Source organism: Panthera uncia, chromosome C2, assembly GCF_023721935.1.
Source record: "Panthera uncia isolate 11264 chromosome C2, Puncia_PCG_1.0, whole genome shotgun sequence".
Lineage (NCBI taxonomy): Eukaryota > Metazoa > Chordata > Mammalia > Carnivora > Felidae > Panthera > Panthera uncia.
The window spans coordinates 70,610,210-70,622,591 of NC_064810.1; the positions used below are offsets into that span (position 1 = coordinate 70,610,210).

Sequence of the window (12,382 nt, forward strand, 5' to 3'; positions counted from 1 at the left end):
CCTGCTTGCACTCTGTCTCTCTCAAAAATAATAAACATTTTTTAAAAATAAAAAAATAATAAGTAAACATAAAAAAAGTTTAAAAATTTCAAGACGTCCTAGACCCAGAATCTATTGAAGGAAATCATCTCTGGTGTGGTTCCCCTCCCCCACCTTCTCTTTCAGTTCCTAAGCCTGCCATTCCAAACTCAGTTGTGATATAAAAGTCACTTTCCCAGACTCTCCCACACTCCTCCATCAGCAAGCTCCCTGCTCAGTTCTATTAACAAGTGACAAAAGGGAAAAAGGGGGCGTCTTGCTTTTTGCTGTTCCTCTCAATGTTACCCCAGCAGTGGCAGTTGACTCCAGCTACCAAATTCCTTTAACTTTTCTAGAACTAGATTCACTGGACCCTTTGACAGCACTAGAACCTGAGAAGGGTCTTTCTCAGAGCTCTAAACACCAACTCCGTACCATCGGCCCTCCTCTAACTCTTAAGCGCCTCATTCTAGTAACTGAAACCCTTTCTTTTTGTTTTCCAGCTTTGAGGGCGGTAGCCACTTCCTGCAGTTATCATCTCTGAGTTATCTCAGTGTTCTCTTTTGCGCGAGCACCTGTCTAACCAATTCCCTATACTGTGTACCCTCTGTTGAAGTATTGTGGTTTTTCTTTTCTTAACTGGACCCCGATCAATACACTAAATATATCTAGTACAAACTGAATAGGGAGTGGGGTGGGTTCTCATCCTCAAGAAAAGTCCATGGTAAGTCAGTCTAAGATGGAGCGGAAGGATACAAAAAATGGACACTCAGTGTATGACCTCCAACTGAAAGCTTTCTGAACTGAACTAGTTCCAGGGGACAAGAGCCTAACAGTGGAGAGCCTGGAGCTACAAAGGACATGTTGAAGAGAAATGTAAAGTCAGTAAAATGTAGAGTCCCCTCAGGTGAACTCAAGGTTCAAGTTGCCTCAAGTCCTGCCAACATCAAGGTAACATTTGGAAAAAACAAATCAAACTCAAAATTCAAAGTCGTAATTGTTTATTAAGATGTCTATGCAAGGAATAAGAAATGGGTAAACATACAGTAGTGGCTCAACTCCCATCTTTTTAATCTCAAAATGGTTAGTGTTTCTCACACCTTTATGCACACCAACTATGAATTAGTATCGGCATCTGCGGAAGCCACTTAGGATTTCTGGGAATTCGTTATCTCTGGGGCCAAGGTCTCTTGTGACCTGGGAGCTGTCACACATGCCTGGCAGAGGAGAGGTGAGTGGAGTCTTCCTCAGTAGACAGAAGATGATTGCAATTTATTGGATGCCACGTTTGGAGACTGATGGGAGCACAAAGTCACTGCATGAAGTGAGACCCTTCCAGGAAATGGGCAGAGAACAGCCAGGGGGGAAGGGACCATCACTTATTCTGGTTCTTTTTTGAGTTAAGGCCTGTGCTAGTTGCTTACCACTTGATAGCAACTGGGTTAGTTACATTATGATTCCCATATAGAAATTAAGAAAGTGAGATAATGAAAGGCAAGTAGTTCACCTAAGTCATACAGGTAGTGACCAAATTAAGAAGGGAATTCTTTTCTTCTTTCCTGCACTATATACGTCCTTGTTTTTGCAGTCCAAAACATGCCCAAATTACTAGCCCCATAGTTAAATTCCCTATGGATTAAATATTTGTGAACTAAGCTAAATTAAAACCATTCTTAGCCCACAGGCCCTAAAAAACAAAGAGTATGCAGATTTGGCCCCTGGGATGTACTTTACCAGACTCCTGTGCCAGGGCTTCCAATTGAACTCCTGGTGTGTTTAATAGGCTTCTTTCCCCCTGGTAGGTCATGAATGCTTTTCTTTGGTCTCATCAGCAGTGTGAGCCTGATGACAATTCTCTCTGCTTTTCAGCCATTTTCAGCCTTTTAGCCTCTGCCCCAAGCAGTTTCAAAATTCTGCAATTACACCTTGATGGGAAAACTGGCATTGTGTTTCAGGACTTTCAAGTCTCCACTATCTTCATTCCAGCTTCATCAGAAAGCCAAGAGCTCTGTTAGTTTCTGTTCACCAGCACCAGCCCTGATTCTTGTCCTGCATTCAAAACAGGCACCTGCGACCAGCAAAACCACTTTTTGGTTGCAAACATCAGTTCACTTTTCTGACGTCTCCCTTCTCTAGAATCTTAGCCCCCAATTTAGTCCTCATTGTTTCAGTAGCTGTCTGATGCTTTTCAAAAAGTAGGCAATTTTACACTTTTAACTTTTTTTCATGTTTATTTATTTTGAGAGAGCTCATGCACAAGTGAACAGGGGAGGGGCAGAGAGAGAGGGAGCTCTAGAGAGAATCCCAAGCAGGAACCATGCTGTCAGTGCAAAGCCTGACTCGGGGCTTGATCTCACACTGAGATCGTGACCTGAGCCAAAGTCAAGAGTCAGACGCTTAACTGATGCTTAACAACTGAGCCACCCAGTTACCCCTTTACATTTTTACCTGGCTTTTCTCATTGCTCTCAGCAGGATTATAGGTTTGCTGTAATGTTACCTGGAAAGCATAAGTCTTGCTTTTTTATTTTATTTTTTAATGTTTTTATTTATTTTTGAGACAGAGAGAAACCGAGCATGATCAGGGGAGAGGCAGAGAGAGAGGGAGACACAGAATCTGAAGCAGGCTCCAGGCTCTGAGCTGTCAGCACAGAGCCCGACACGGGGCTCGAACTCACAGACTGCAAGATCATGACCTGAGCTGAAGTCGGACGCTTAATGGACTGAGCCATGCAGGTGCCCCAAGTCTTGCTTTTCAAATGATTTTAAAATAGTACCTTAAAGCTAAATACGTTCAAATTCACTCACAATGCTGTATTTTTTCACACTGAAAAAATCTTCCGGAATTACGATTTTTAAAATTTAAAGGCAAAAAAGACCATTTAGAGTGGTGCAGGCTGAGATGAATAAACTTCCTTTATCTTGCAATGTTTTTTAAGTTTACTTATTTTTTTAGTAATCTCTATATCCAACGTAAGGCTCAAACTGACAACCCTGAGATCAAGAGTCACATGCTCTTCCAAATGTGACTGCCAGATGCCCCCATCTTGCAATATTTTAATAACATTAAAATTCTGACTAGATGATATATTCAATATGATTGATCAAAAAAAGTTATTCTTCCCCCCCTTTCCCCCAGCCACCCAGTTTCTCTTCCTGCTGGCAACATTTACCGAGTCTCTTTCTAGACATTGTATGCAAATACATGTAGATATCTTTTCACATCAGTAAAGTGATTCTGTTGTTGCTGTTGATTGCTATATAGTATTTCATCGTACCATCATTTATTTAGTATCTATTGATGTGACATTAAGTCTGTTTCTAAGCTTATTATTATAAACAATGCCATACAAAAATGTTTTGTACAGGTCGTTCTACATACATGTGAAGAGTTTTAGGAAATTCCTAGAGGTTGAATTGCTAAGTTCAGAACTGGGATTTTAAATTTTCTATTGATACCAAGCAACAGGATAAGAGTGCCTACTTTCCCACACTCTTGACAAGATTAAAAAAACACACATACAGGGGCGCCTGGGTGGCTCAGTTGGTTAAGCGTCCGACTTCAGCTCAGGTCATGATCTCACAGTCCATGAGTTTGAGCCCCACGTCAGGCTCTGTGCTGACAGCTCAGAGCCTGGAGCCTGCTTCAGATTCTGTGTCTCCCACTCTCTCTGTCCCTCCCCTGTTCATGCTCTGTCTCTCTCTGTCTCAAAAATAAATAAAAACATTTTTAAAAATTAATAAAAAAATAAAAAATAAAAAAACCCCAAAATACACATACAGACACAAATACAAAACAAGAAACACCTTTATCTTAATTAATTTGAAGGGTAGAAAAATAAAAATGTATGCACATTAGTGTAAGTGATATTATGAATTTCACATATTTAAGAGTCATTTGTATTTCCTTTCCTGGGAAGGATGTTTCTTGGGATTATTTCTAATTTTCCCTTTGAGTTATTAGTCACTTTCATAATGTATTGGCAGACACTTCATATAAAGGAAATGACCTCTTTGTGATGCATTGTATCTATTTCTTCCCCAGTTTGCCATGTTTTCCAGTTTTCATTATGCTAATAGTTTTAGTTATGCAGAACTTTGAATTTTTATGTAGTTAATTTTTATTTTTTTAATTGTGGTAAAATACACGTAATAGTCCATTTTTAATTATTTTATTTTCAGATTCTCCACTTCTGCAGTCCTAGGTGCTCTCTGAGAAGTTAATAACTCTCACATCCCTTCCACAAAAAGGAGAGAAGTAGCGATACACTCTAATGACTGACATAACATTTAGTAGTTTCTAACAAAAAGACATATAAGGTCAGATTATCCAAAAACCTAAGAGAGAAATTAAAACTTATCTTAAGGTCAGGAAGACTTCTTCACTGACAATTAAGTGGTTAAATGTATAAATCCTAAAGATGTCACACTATTTCCCTTTTTGGTCATGGACTATTCCAGGAAAATTTAATTATATAATTTTTGAGGAGTTCCAAGAGTATTCAACCTAAAATGTAAAGTGAAATTGCTCTTAGAAAAATACTGGTTTGATGAAAATAGATTTTAGCTTATTTTAGAGAAATCTGGTTAGCTTCTGACTAGACTTCATTTCAGCACGATCATTACTCAGAGGGCAATCATTCTTTTGTTGAGAAAGGGCAAACTAAATTTTAAATTAACATCAGAATTCTACCCATAATTACCCAATCAATACTGAAGTAGATGCCACCAAATATGCAAAGATCAACAGAATTTCAGTTACAAAATTTGGAGGGAAAAATAATAAGGGTATAAAAATACTGACAAATTTAAGCTAGAATTAGCTCCAGGACATTTTATTATACTTTTATTTTAAAAGGATGAATAACTAGAGATCAGCAGAAATGCTGTTAAAACTGTTATTTGCTTAAAGCTGTTCATATTAATGAACAAGAGATTACATCTCTAAGTTAAATTTCACAAAATGAAATCACTGCCTTCTGATTTAACTTTCAGGGTAAGATGGCAAAACTCAAGCATCAGACTTTTTCTGTCCATAAACACAAATAAAAGTCAGCATCAATATAAATGATAATATAAGGAAATAAACACATGGTTATGTCTCAAGTCCCATAATATGAGATGATATTAATTCCCATTTATTCCCCTAGAATACCAGAATAATAGAAATGTGAATTCCCCAAATTTCAGGCAATTTAGTAACTGATTTTTATTTTGACACCAGATACTGTGGTGTGAAAAGCCTAAACCCAAATGTTTTCCATGTCATTAAGCAGAGAAAGGAGGAGGGGGAATCCTCTGCCAAACCTCACCTGCTACTCCATCCTAGACCTTGTTTCTAATTATTCACTCAGTTCTAGCATTTCCAAATTGTCAATCCACCCCACTGAGCCTCACCCCAACTCTTAACTCCTTTTGCAACAAGAGTCTAGTTTCCTTTGTCAACTAATTCCTAATTTTCCAAGAAACTCTGATTTTTCTGATTTCACAATGATCATAAACCATTTTAAATGGAAGAAAATGCTATAACGCTTAAAATAATTAAAGTGGAGATGAAAACTAGATTACTTTAGTGTTATGGAAGATGCATGTCATGTGCTCTGCAAATATATGGGAAAGTTGTAAGAAAACTCCTAACTACCTGGTATAGTATAATCTTACTTTGATTACTAGTTAGGACAAAAAGGGAAGGAGGCAAAGGCCATAAAACATGCATTTTTTGGAAAGAGAATGGCACTTGAAAATTTCTTGGGAGTTCACCAAGGCATTCTTACATCCATAAGGATTGTCCAACAGTATATCACAGTTATTAAAAAAGGAAAGGATTGGGACTCCTGCTTACCACTGAGTTTGGCAGAAACATATTTATATATTTCTCTCTTATAATCACCAGTCCTTTAATTAAGGACAATGAGTGTGACCACAGAGCAAAATTAACGAAAAAATTTATAAAGATTCTATGATAGAAGAGAGCTTCACAATCCAGCTTTACTAGATTATGAAACACTCCCTTTACCCACACATTACTTCGTATACCTCTGAAACATCTGAAAAATACTTTTCTGTGACTTACTAGGCTGTAGGGAATGAGCACTTTTAGATACATTACAATTATCTCTAGAAGAATTTGGCATCTTTCTCCCATTAACATTAACTGAATGTTTCAACTGGATCTTAAAAGATGGCTGCCAGTTTTCATTTTTTGAGCCTCTCCGAGATTCTGAATGCTCTATATCAGTCTGTCTTTTGCAGTTCCTGTCTTTGGAATTTTTCCTCTGTCCATTTAGCAACTTGTCTGGTGGTGAAGATGTAGGACGTAACTGATACTCATCTGGGGATCCTTTTTGCCGGTTTGGCTTCATTTGTTCTTTATCTACTTGTTTCTGAAGCTGTAATGCTAACAACCTGTCCTGTTCTTCCTGTTTATGTCTCTCAAAAAGTAAGCGTTCCAAATCTATCAGTTTTTGGGTAAAATTGATTTCTGTTTCCTCTTGGTCTGAGGAAGCTCTGGGGAACATTTTCCTTCTTTTTGCAGAAATGCAGGGATCCCTGACTGCTTCGAATGAAGATTCCTGGTTTTTTCTTTTGGAAGTATCTTTACTGGTCAGGAGGCAAGAGTCTTCATTTTCTGTCTCAACTGTGTTACTTTCAATTATCTGTGCCATACCTGATATAGTGCATGCGCTCTCTGTTTCTCCAGAGCATGGAACTCTGGCTTCAGGTCCCTCATGATTTAGGACACATAACTCTTTATCATGATTGCTTGGTCTCATTTTGACTTCTGCTTCAAGGCACCACTCTCTACCACTGGCATATAACTGAGGCATAGGTGACTCTACTGAAGACTTTGCACCTTGTTCTTGAACGTCCATGCCTATTTGCGGAGAAAGTGTTGGCATATCTTCTTCAATTTCTGTATCTTGCCTTGTTGGGCTATTTACAATAGTACCGTCAGTTTCCTGTAGAAAACAGAAAAAGACTGAGTGAACCAGGGGAAAACATCTAGTCATAATATAGAAGTCTAATTATACTGATACTCTAGCTTAATTGTAACTATAAGATAGTTAGCATTAAGGGTGCCTGGGTGGCTCAGTCAGTGGATTGTTCAATTCTTGATTTCAGCTCAAGTCATGATCCCAGGGTTGTGTAATCGAGCCCCGTGTCAGGATCTCTGAGCGTGGAGCCTGCTTAAGATTCCCTTTCTTGGCGCATCTGCGTGGCTCAGTCGGTTAAGCACCTGACTGTTTCCACTCAGGTCATGATCTCGTGGTTCGTGGGTTCAAGCCCACATCAGGCTCCGTGTTGATGGTGCAGAGTCTGCTTGGGATTCTCTCTCCCTCTCTCTGCCCCTCCCCTGCTCACTCACTCTCTCAAAATAAACAAACTTAAAAAAAAGAAAAAGATTCTCTCCTTCTCTCTGCCCTTCTCCTCTGCTTGTACTCTCTTTTTAAAAAAAAAAAAAATTTTTTTTAACGTTTATTTATTTTTGAGACAGAGAGAGACAGAGCATGAACGGGGGAGGGGCAGAGAGAGAGGGAGACACAGCCCATCAGCCCAGAGCCCGACACGGGGCTCGAACTCACGGACCGTGAGATCGTGACCTGAGCTGAAGTCGGGCGCTTAACCGACTGAGCCACCCAGGCGCCCCATGCTTGTACTCTCTCTTAAAAAGAAAAGAAAAACAAAAAAAACAAAAACATAGCGTTACTACTAATGATATACATTAATTGTTAATAGTGTTTTTATTCTGGGGGTGCCTGGGTGGCTCAGTCAGTTAAACGTCCGACTCTTGACTTTGGCTCAGGTCTTGATCTCACAGTTTCTGAGACTGAGCCCTGCATGAGGCTCTGCACTGACAGCACAGGGCCCACCTGGCATTCTCTCTCTCCCTATCTGCCTCTCCCCTGCTTGTGCGCATGAGTTCCCTCTCTCAAAATAAATAAAAACTTCAAAAAAATTTTTGAAATAGTATTTTTATTCTGTGTGCCAGTTTAGATTAAGGCATTCCCTCATTTTCACTCCCATGAATACCTACAGATTAAAATGTACAAACTGGATTCTATATATGGCCAATAAACTGGCACTAGGACCTGACCTCTCTTTCACCTTACAAACTTCCTCTAGCCCAGAGGTTTTTAGCCCCTTTTTGTGCTATGGACTCTCTACCTTTCAGCATTTTGGTAAAGTTTACAGATGTCTACTGAATATTTTTCAATATAAAAATAAACACCTAGGATTACAAAGGGAACAACCTGTATTGCAACACAATTATTAAAAATGTTTTACTTTCTGATGTAATAATGTGTACCCATCAATACACTAAATATTATGACCTAGGGGCGCCTGGGTGGCTCAGTCGGTTAAGCGGCCGACTTCGGCTCAGGTCACGATCTCGCGGTCCGTGAGTTCGAGCCCCGCGTCGGGCTCTGGGCTGACAGCTCAGAGCCTGGAGCCTGTTTCAGATTCTGTGTCTCCCTCTCTCTCTGCCCCTCCCCCGTTCATGCTCTGTCTCTCTCTGTCTCAAAAATAAATAAACGTTAAAAAAAAAAAATATTACGACCTAGTGGCAAGTCTAATAACTTGTAATATTGAAGTAGGGATGAATAACAATATTTCAAGAAACCTGCTATAAACGTAAAGTGATAAAAACCTGTGCTTTCCACTGATGATCAAAGGTACAGCTTTTGCTAATAGTATTATGGTTTCCAGTCTACATTCATAATTAAAGGAATGACAGGTTAGGTGAAAGTAAAGATAAACCTTTTCTTCCATTGAGGTTCGTATGTACTCCCCGGATTCTAACTGTAGACCTTATCAGGTTAAGAAACTTTGTTTTTGCCAGTATATTTCTTCTCACCTACAGGTCTGAGGTAAGTAAAGACCTAGGATTAGTTTTGACCTTAAATTTTTTACCTGCTCTGCTTTGCATTCCTTATAGCATTTCGTATGAACCAATGTGGTTGGACTGGACAAATTTCAGGTTGCTTACCTGGTTTTGCTGTGGGTATGAACAGGAAAAATATCCCACCCTACAGTGCTTATTCCATCCTCAGTTCCATTATGAGCCAGACCATGTGGACCTAAATCCTCCCTCTATCATCTCTACCTAAGGGACTCGGTACAAGTCTCCTATCTCTGTGTGCCTTGGTTTTCTTAACTGTAAGATGGAACAAGAATGAATACCTACCTTACAGAGCTGGTGCTTGTGATGGGAGACTGAAGAAAATAATACATACATTATCTGGCACATGGTAAATGACAATTAAATGATAGGTGAGTTTAAAAAATTTTAGGAACCTCTTAATAAAGTGTTAACAAAACTTCTCTGTAGGAAATCAACCTTGGTGTCAGTTCACTTTTTTTTTTTCCTGGTTCTATTTTCCTAGAAACCTGATAAAAGTGAAATGTCACCTGTGTTACTAGGCTACAGAGCTTATGGTAAAAATGAACTTACTTGTGAACTGCATCTATACTGGAAGAACTGTGAATGATCTATAAGCACTTAGCAGGAAGCCAAATCTTAGGGCTTCTGTAAGTGACTTACAACTCTTTTGGTGTATTCCTTACCAGGACCCCTGGAAGCTACACCCATGGGCTGTTACAACAAACGGGCACGCAGCTTCTAAGCCGGGGTGGTTTCCAAACTCATTTGCATTGTCTCATTTGTAGGCTGTCCCTTAGGAGCTCTGCAGTGAAGACTTTTGCTGCACAGATATGGCTGATGCTGCCCTACCAGCATGCTTTGTTTCCCATCCTGTAATCTTCACTGAAAGTGAAGTTAGTACCAGGCACAGGCTGTTTAATTTTGTGAGTTTGATTGTCTAAGTCAGGGATCCATAAACCATGGCCCATGGACCAAATTCAGCTGCTGCTTATTTTTATGAATAGTTTCTGTTGATCAAAGAGAAGTCCAGTTGTTTATGTACTGTCTATGGATGTTTTCACACGAAACAGCACAGTTGAATAGTTGTGAAAAAGACCATACAGGCCACAAAGATATTTACTATCTTGCCCTTTAGAGAAGTTTGCAGACTCCTAGTGTAGGTAAGCCTAAGATGACTAAGAAAGGGGGTTCCATATACAACAGTGATTTAAAAAAAAAAATGAGGAAACTACAAGTATTAGCAATCTATAGCGTTAGTAAACTTGCCAAACTAAGAACGTCTTTAGTACCGACATACCTTGGACATGGAGTTTTTCTTGCTTTCTTGTACAACTTCACACTGCGATGCTGATCCAAATTGAGATTTAGGTGACAAATACCTTAACAAAAAAAAAAAAAAAAAAAGCTTTACCAAAGTTTGAATGCTTTGACAGACAAGTGGATGTAACCAATATATCACATTAGCTATTTATGTGAAGGTGAAGGTTGTCTGTTTGCTGCTTGGCTGATTTATCAGAAAGAGTATAGTCCATCTCCCTGTCTCAGGTATTTTGGCCTAATTCCAGAGCAAAACTTAAAAGGCCGAATATTGATACTTTAGTGAAAAACAGAAAAGGAAGTAAAATCTAAACATTTCTTAATTCTCAACAGAAATTCAAAAGGTACATAGCATCAAAACAACTCAAGACTATATAGTCTTCCCAAAAGTAATGGAAATTAAATTTTAAATCAGGAGAAAGGATATGTTAGTTTCTTTTTAATGCCAGAAATTATGGCTGTTTACTACATTAAAAAGCAGTTTTTTAAATGTTTACTTCTCTTAGAGAGAGGCAGAATATGAGCAGGGGAGGGGCAGAGAGAGAGGGAAGACATAGAAACTGAAGCAGACTCCGAAGCTGAGATGTCAGCACACAGCTTGACACGGGGCTCGAACTTGTGGACCATGAGATCATGACCTGAGCTGAACCTGGACGTTTAACCGACTGAGCCACCCAGGTGCCCCTGTTTACTACATTTTGAATTGTTACTATTGAGAAAGTATCCATGATTAGATTCTTTACTATTCTGGCATAGAGATTTTGTTAGATACACATTTTATATAAACTATCCGCCTACAAAAATACATATCTATCAATTTATCAGTATAAGAGCATTTCTCTAAATTTCTAAGCATCTTTAATAGGCTGTTTGTCACTGAAAACATGAAGTTTCTAATATGATGAAAAATGCTGTAAAAGAAATGGGAATAAAAGGACAGGTTATGAGATGGTTAAGCATATTTTTAAAACTGGAAAAAATCCAAATACATACACAACTATGCTTAAAATCTCCTAAAATGCTGGCTGTCTTCAAGCAACGGTAACATCGGGTGATTTTCAAAGAGTAGCTAGCTATTGTTTTTAGAGTTAAAGAAAACAATGGAAAAACATCTGATTGCAAATAATATGTAAGTTCCATTGTGTCTAAAACACCATAAATAGTGTGTGAAACAATAAGATAAAATCTAGTCCAAGATCTCATATAAAGAACAAATAACATCCCTTATAAACTAGAATATATAAACCACGTATTTAGTTGAATCATTTCTAAACACTCTGCAAACTTATAAGTACAAGAACTACCTTTTCAACTGATAAGAGAAAACAGGAGCCCAGTTTAGTCTCATTTAAATTTTTTTTTCATAGCTGAAGAAACTCTTCTGCTAATGCTGGATATTAGTTACCAAGATAGAATTATTATAGCATAACAGTTTTTTTTTAAATCCACATGTAGAGAACAAAATGTGACCAGATACTTACTCAACATCATCAGGAAAGATTTATGAGCTTGTCTTGAGTATTCTTTTTTTTTTTTTTTAATGTTTTTATTTTTGAGAAAGAGAGAGACAGAGCATGAGCAGGGGAGGGGCAGAGCAAGAGGGAGACACAGAATCTGAAGCAGGCTCCAGGCTCTGAGCTGTCAGCACAGAGCCCGACACGGGGCTCGAACTCACAGACGGTGAGATCATGACCTGAGCTGAAGTCAGATGCTCAACCGACTGAGCCACCCAGGCGCCCCAGTGAGTATTCTTTATAATAACCAGGTAATGTATGAATATGTGCTCATTGTAAAAAAGTAAACAGAGGGGCACCTGGGCGGCTCAGTCAGTTGAACACCCGACTTCAGCTCAGGTCATGATCTCACAGTTCATGAGTTCAAGCCCCACATCGGGCTCGCTGCTCTTAGTGCAGAGCCTGCTTCAGATCCTCGGTATCCGCCCTGCTGCTCCTCCACTCTCTCTCTCTCTCAAAAATAAAAAATAAACATTAAAAAAAAAAAAGTAAATAGAAATGTTAGACATACACCCTTTTCCATTCCTCTTTGTTTCCTCCCATGTAACCAATTTTTTTAAAAAGCATGATTTCGATACAGTGCTTTTTTAAAACAATCACATCCTTCTGATTTCCTTTTTTCACTTATGTCTTAAAGATCTAAGAGAGTG

At 38.8% G+C, this 12,382-nt stretch overlaps 1 protein-coding gene across 1 annotated transcript in view; it reads right to left on the minus strand.

The window, feature by feature from the left end:
* Positions 1 to 1,237: 1,237 nt before the first annotated feature.
* RNF168 (ring finger protein 168) overlaps positions 1,238 to 12,382 on the minus strand; it is a 40,694-nt gene continuing 29,549 nt past the window's right edge. The window contains exons 6-7 of the mRNA XM_049629479.1: positions 10,199 to 10,280; positions 1,238 to 6,976 (exon numbers count right to left, since the gene is read on the minus strand). Of these exons, the coding sequence (XP_049485436.1) occupies positions 6,041 to 6,976; positions 10,199 to 10,280 (1,018 nt within the window). The 3' untranslated portion in view covers positions 1,238 to 6,040. The remainder of the gene's footprint in view (positions 6,977 to 10,198; positions 10,281 to 12,382) is intronic.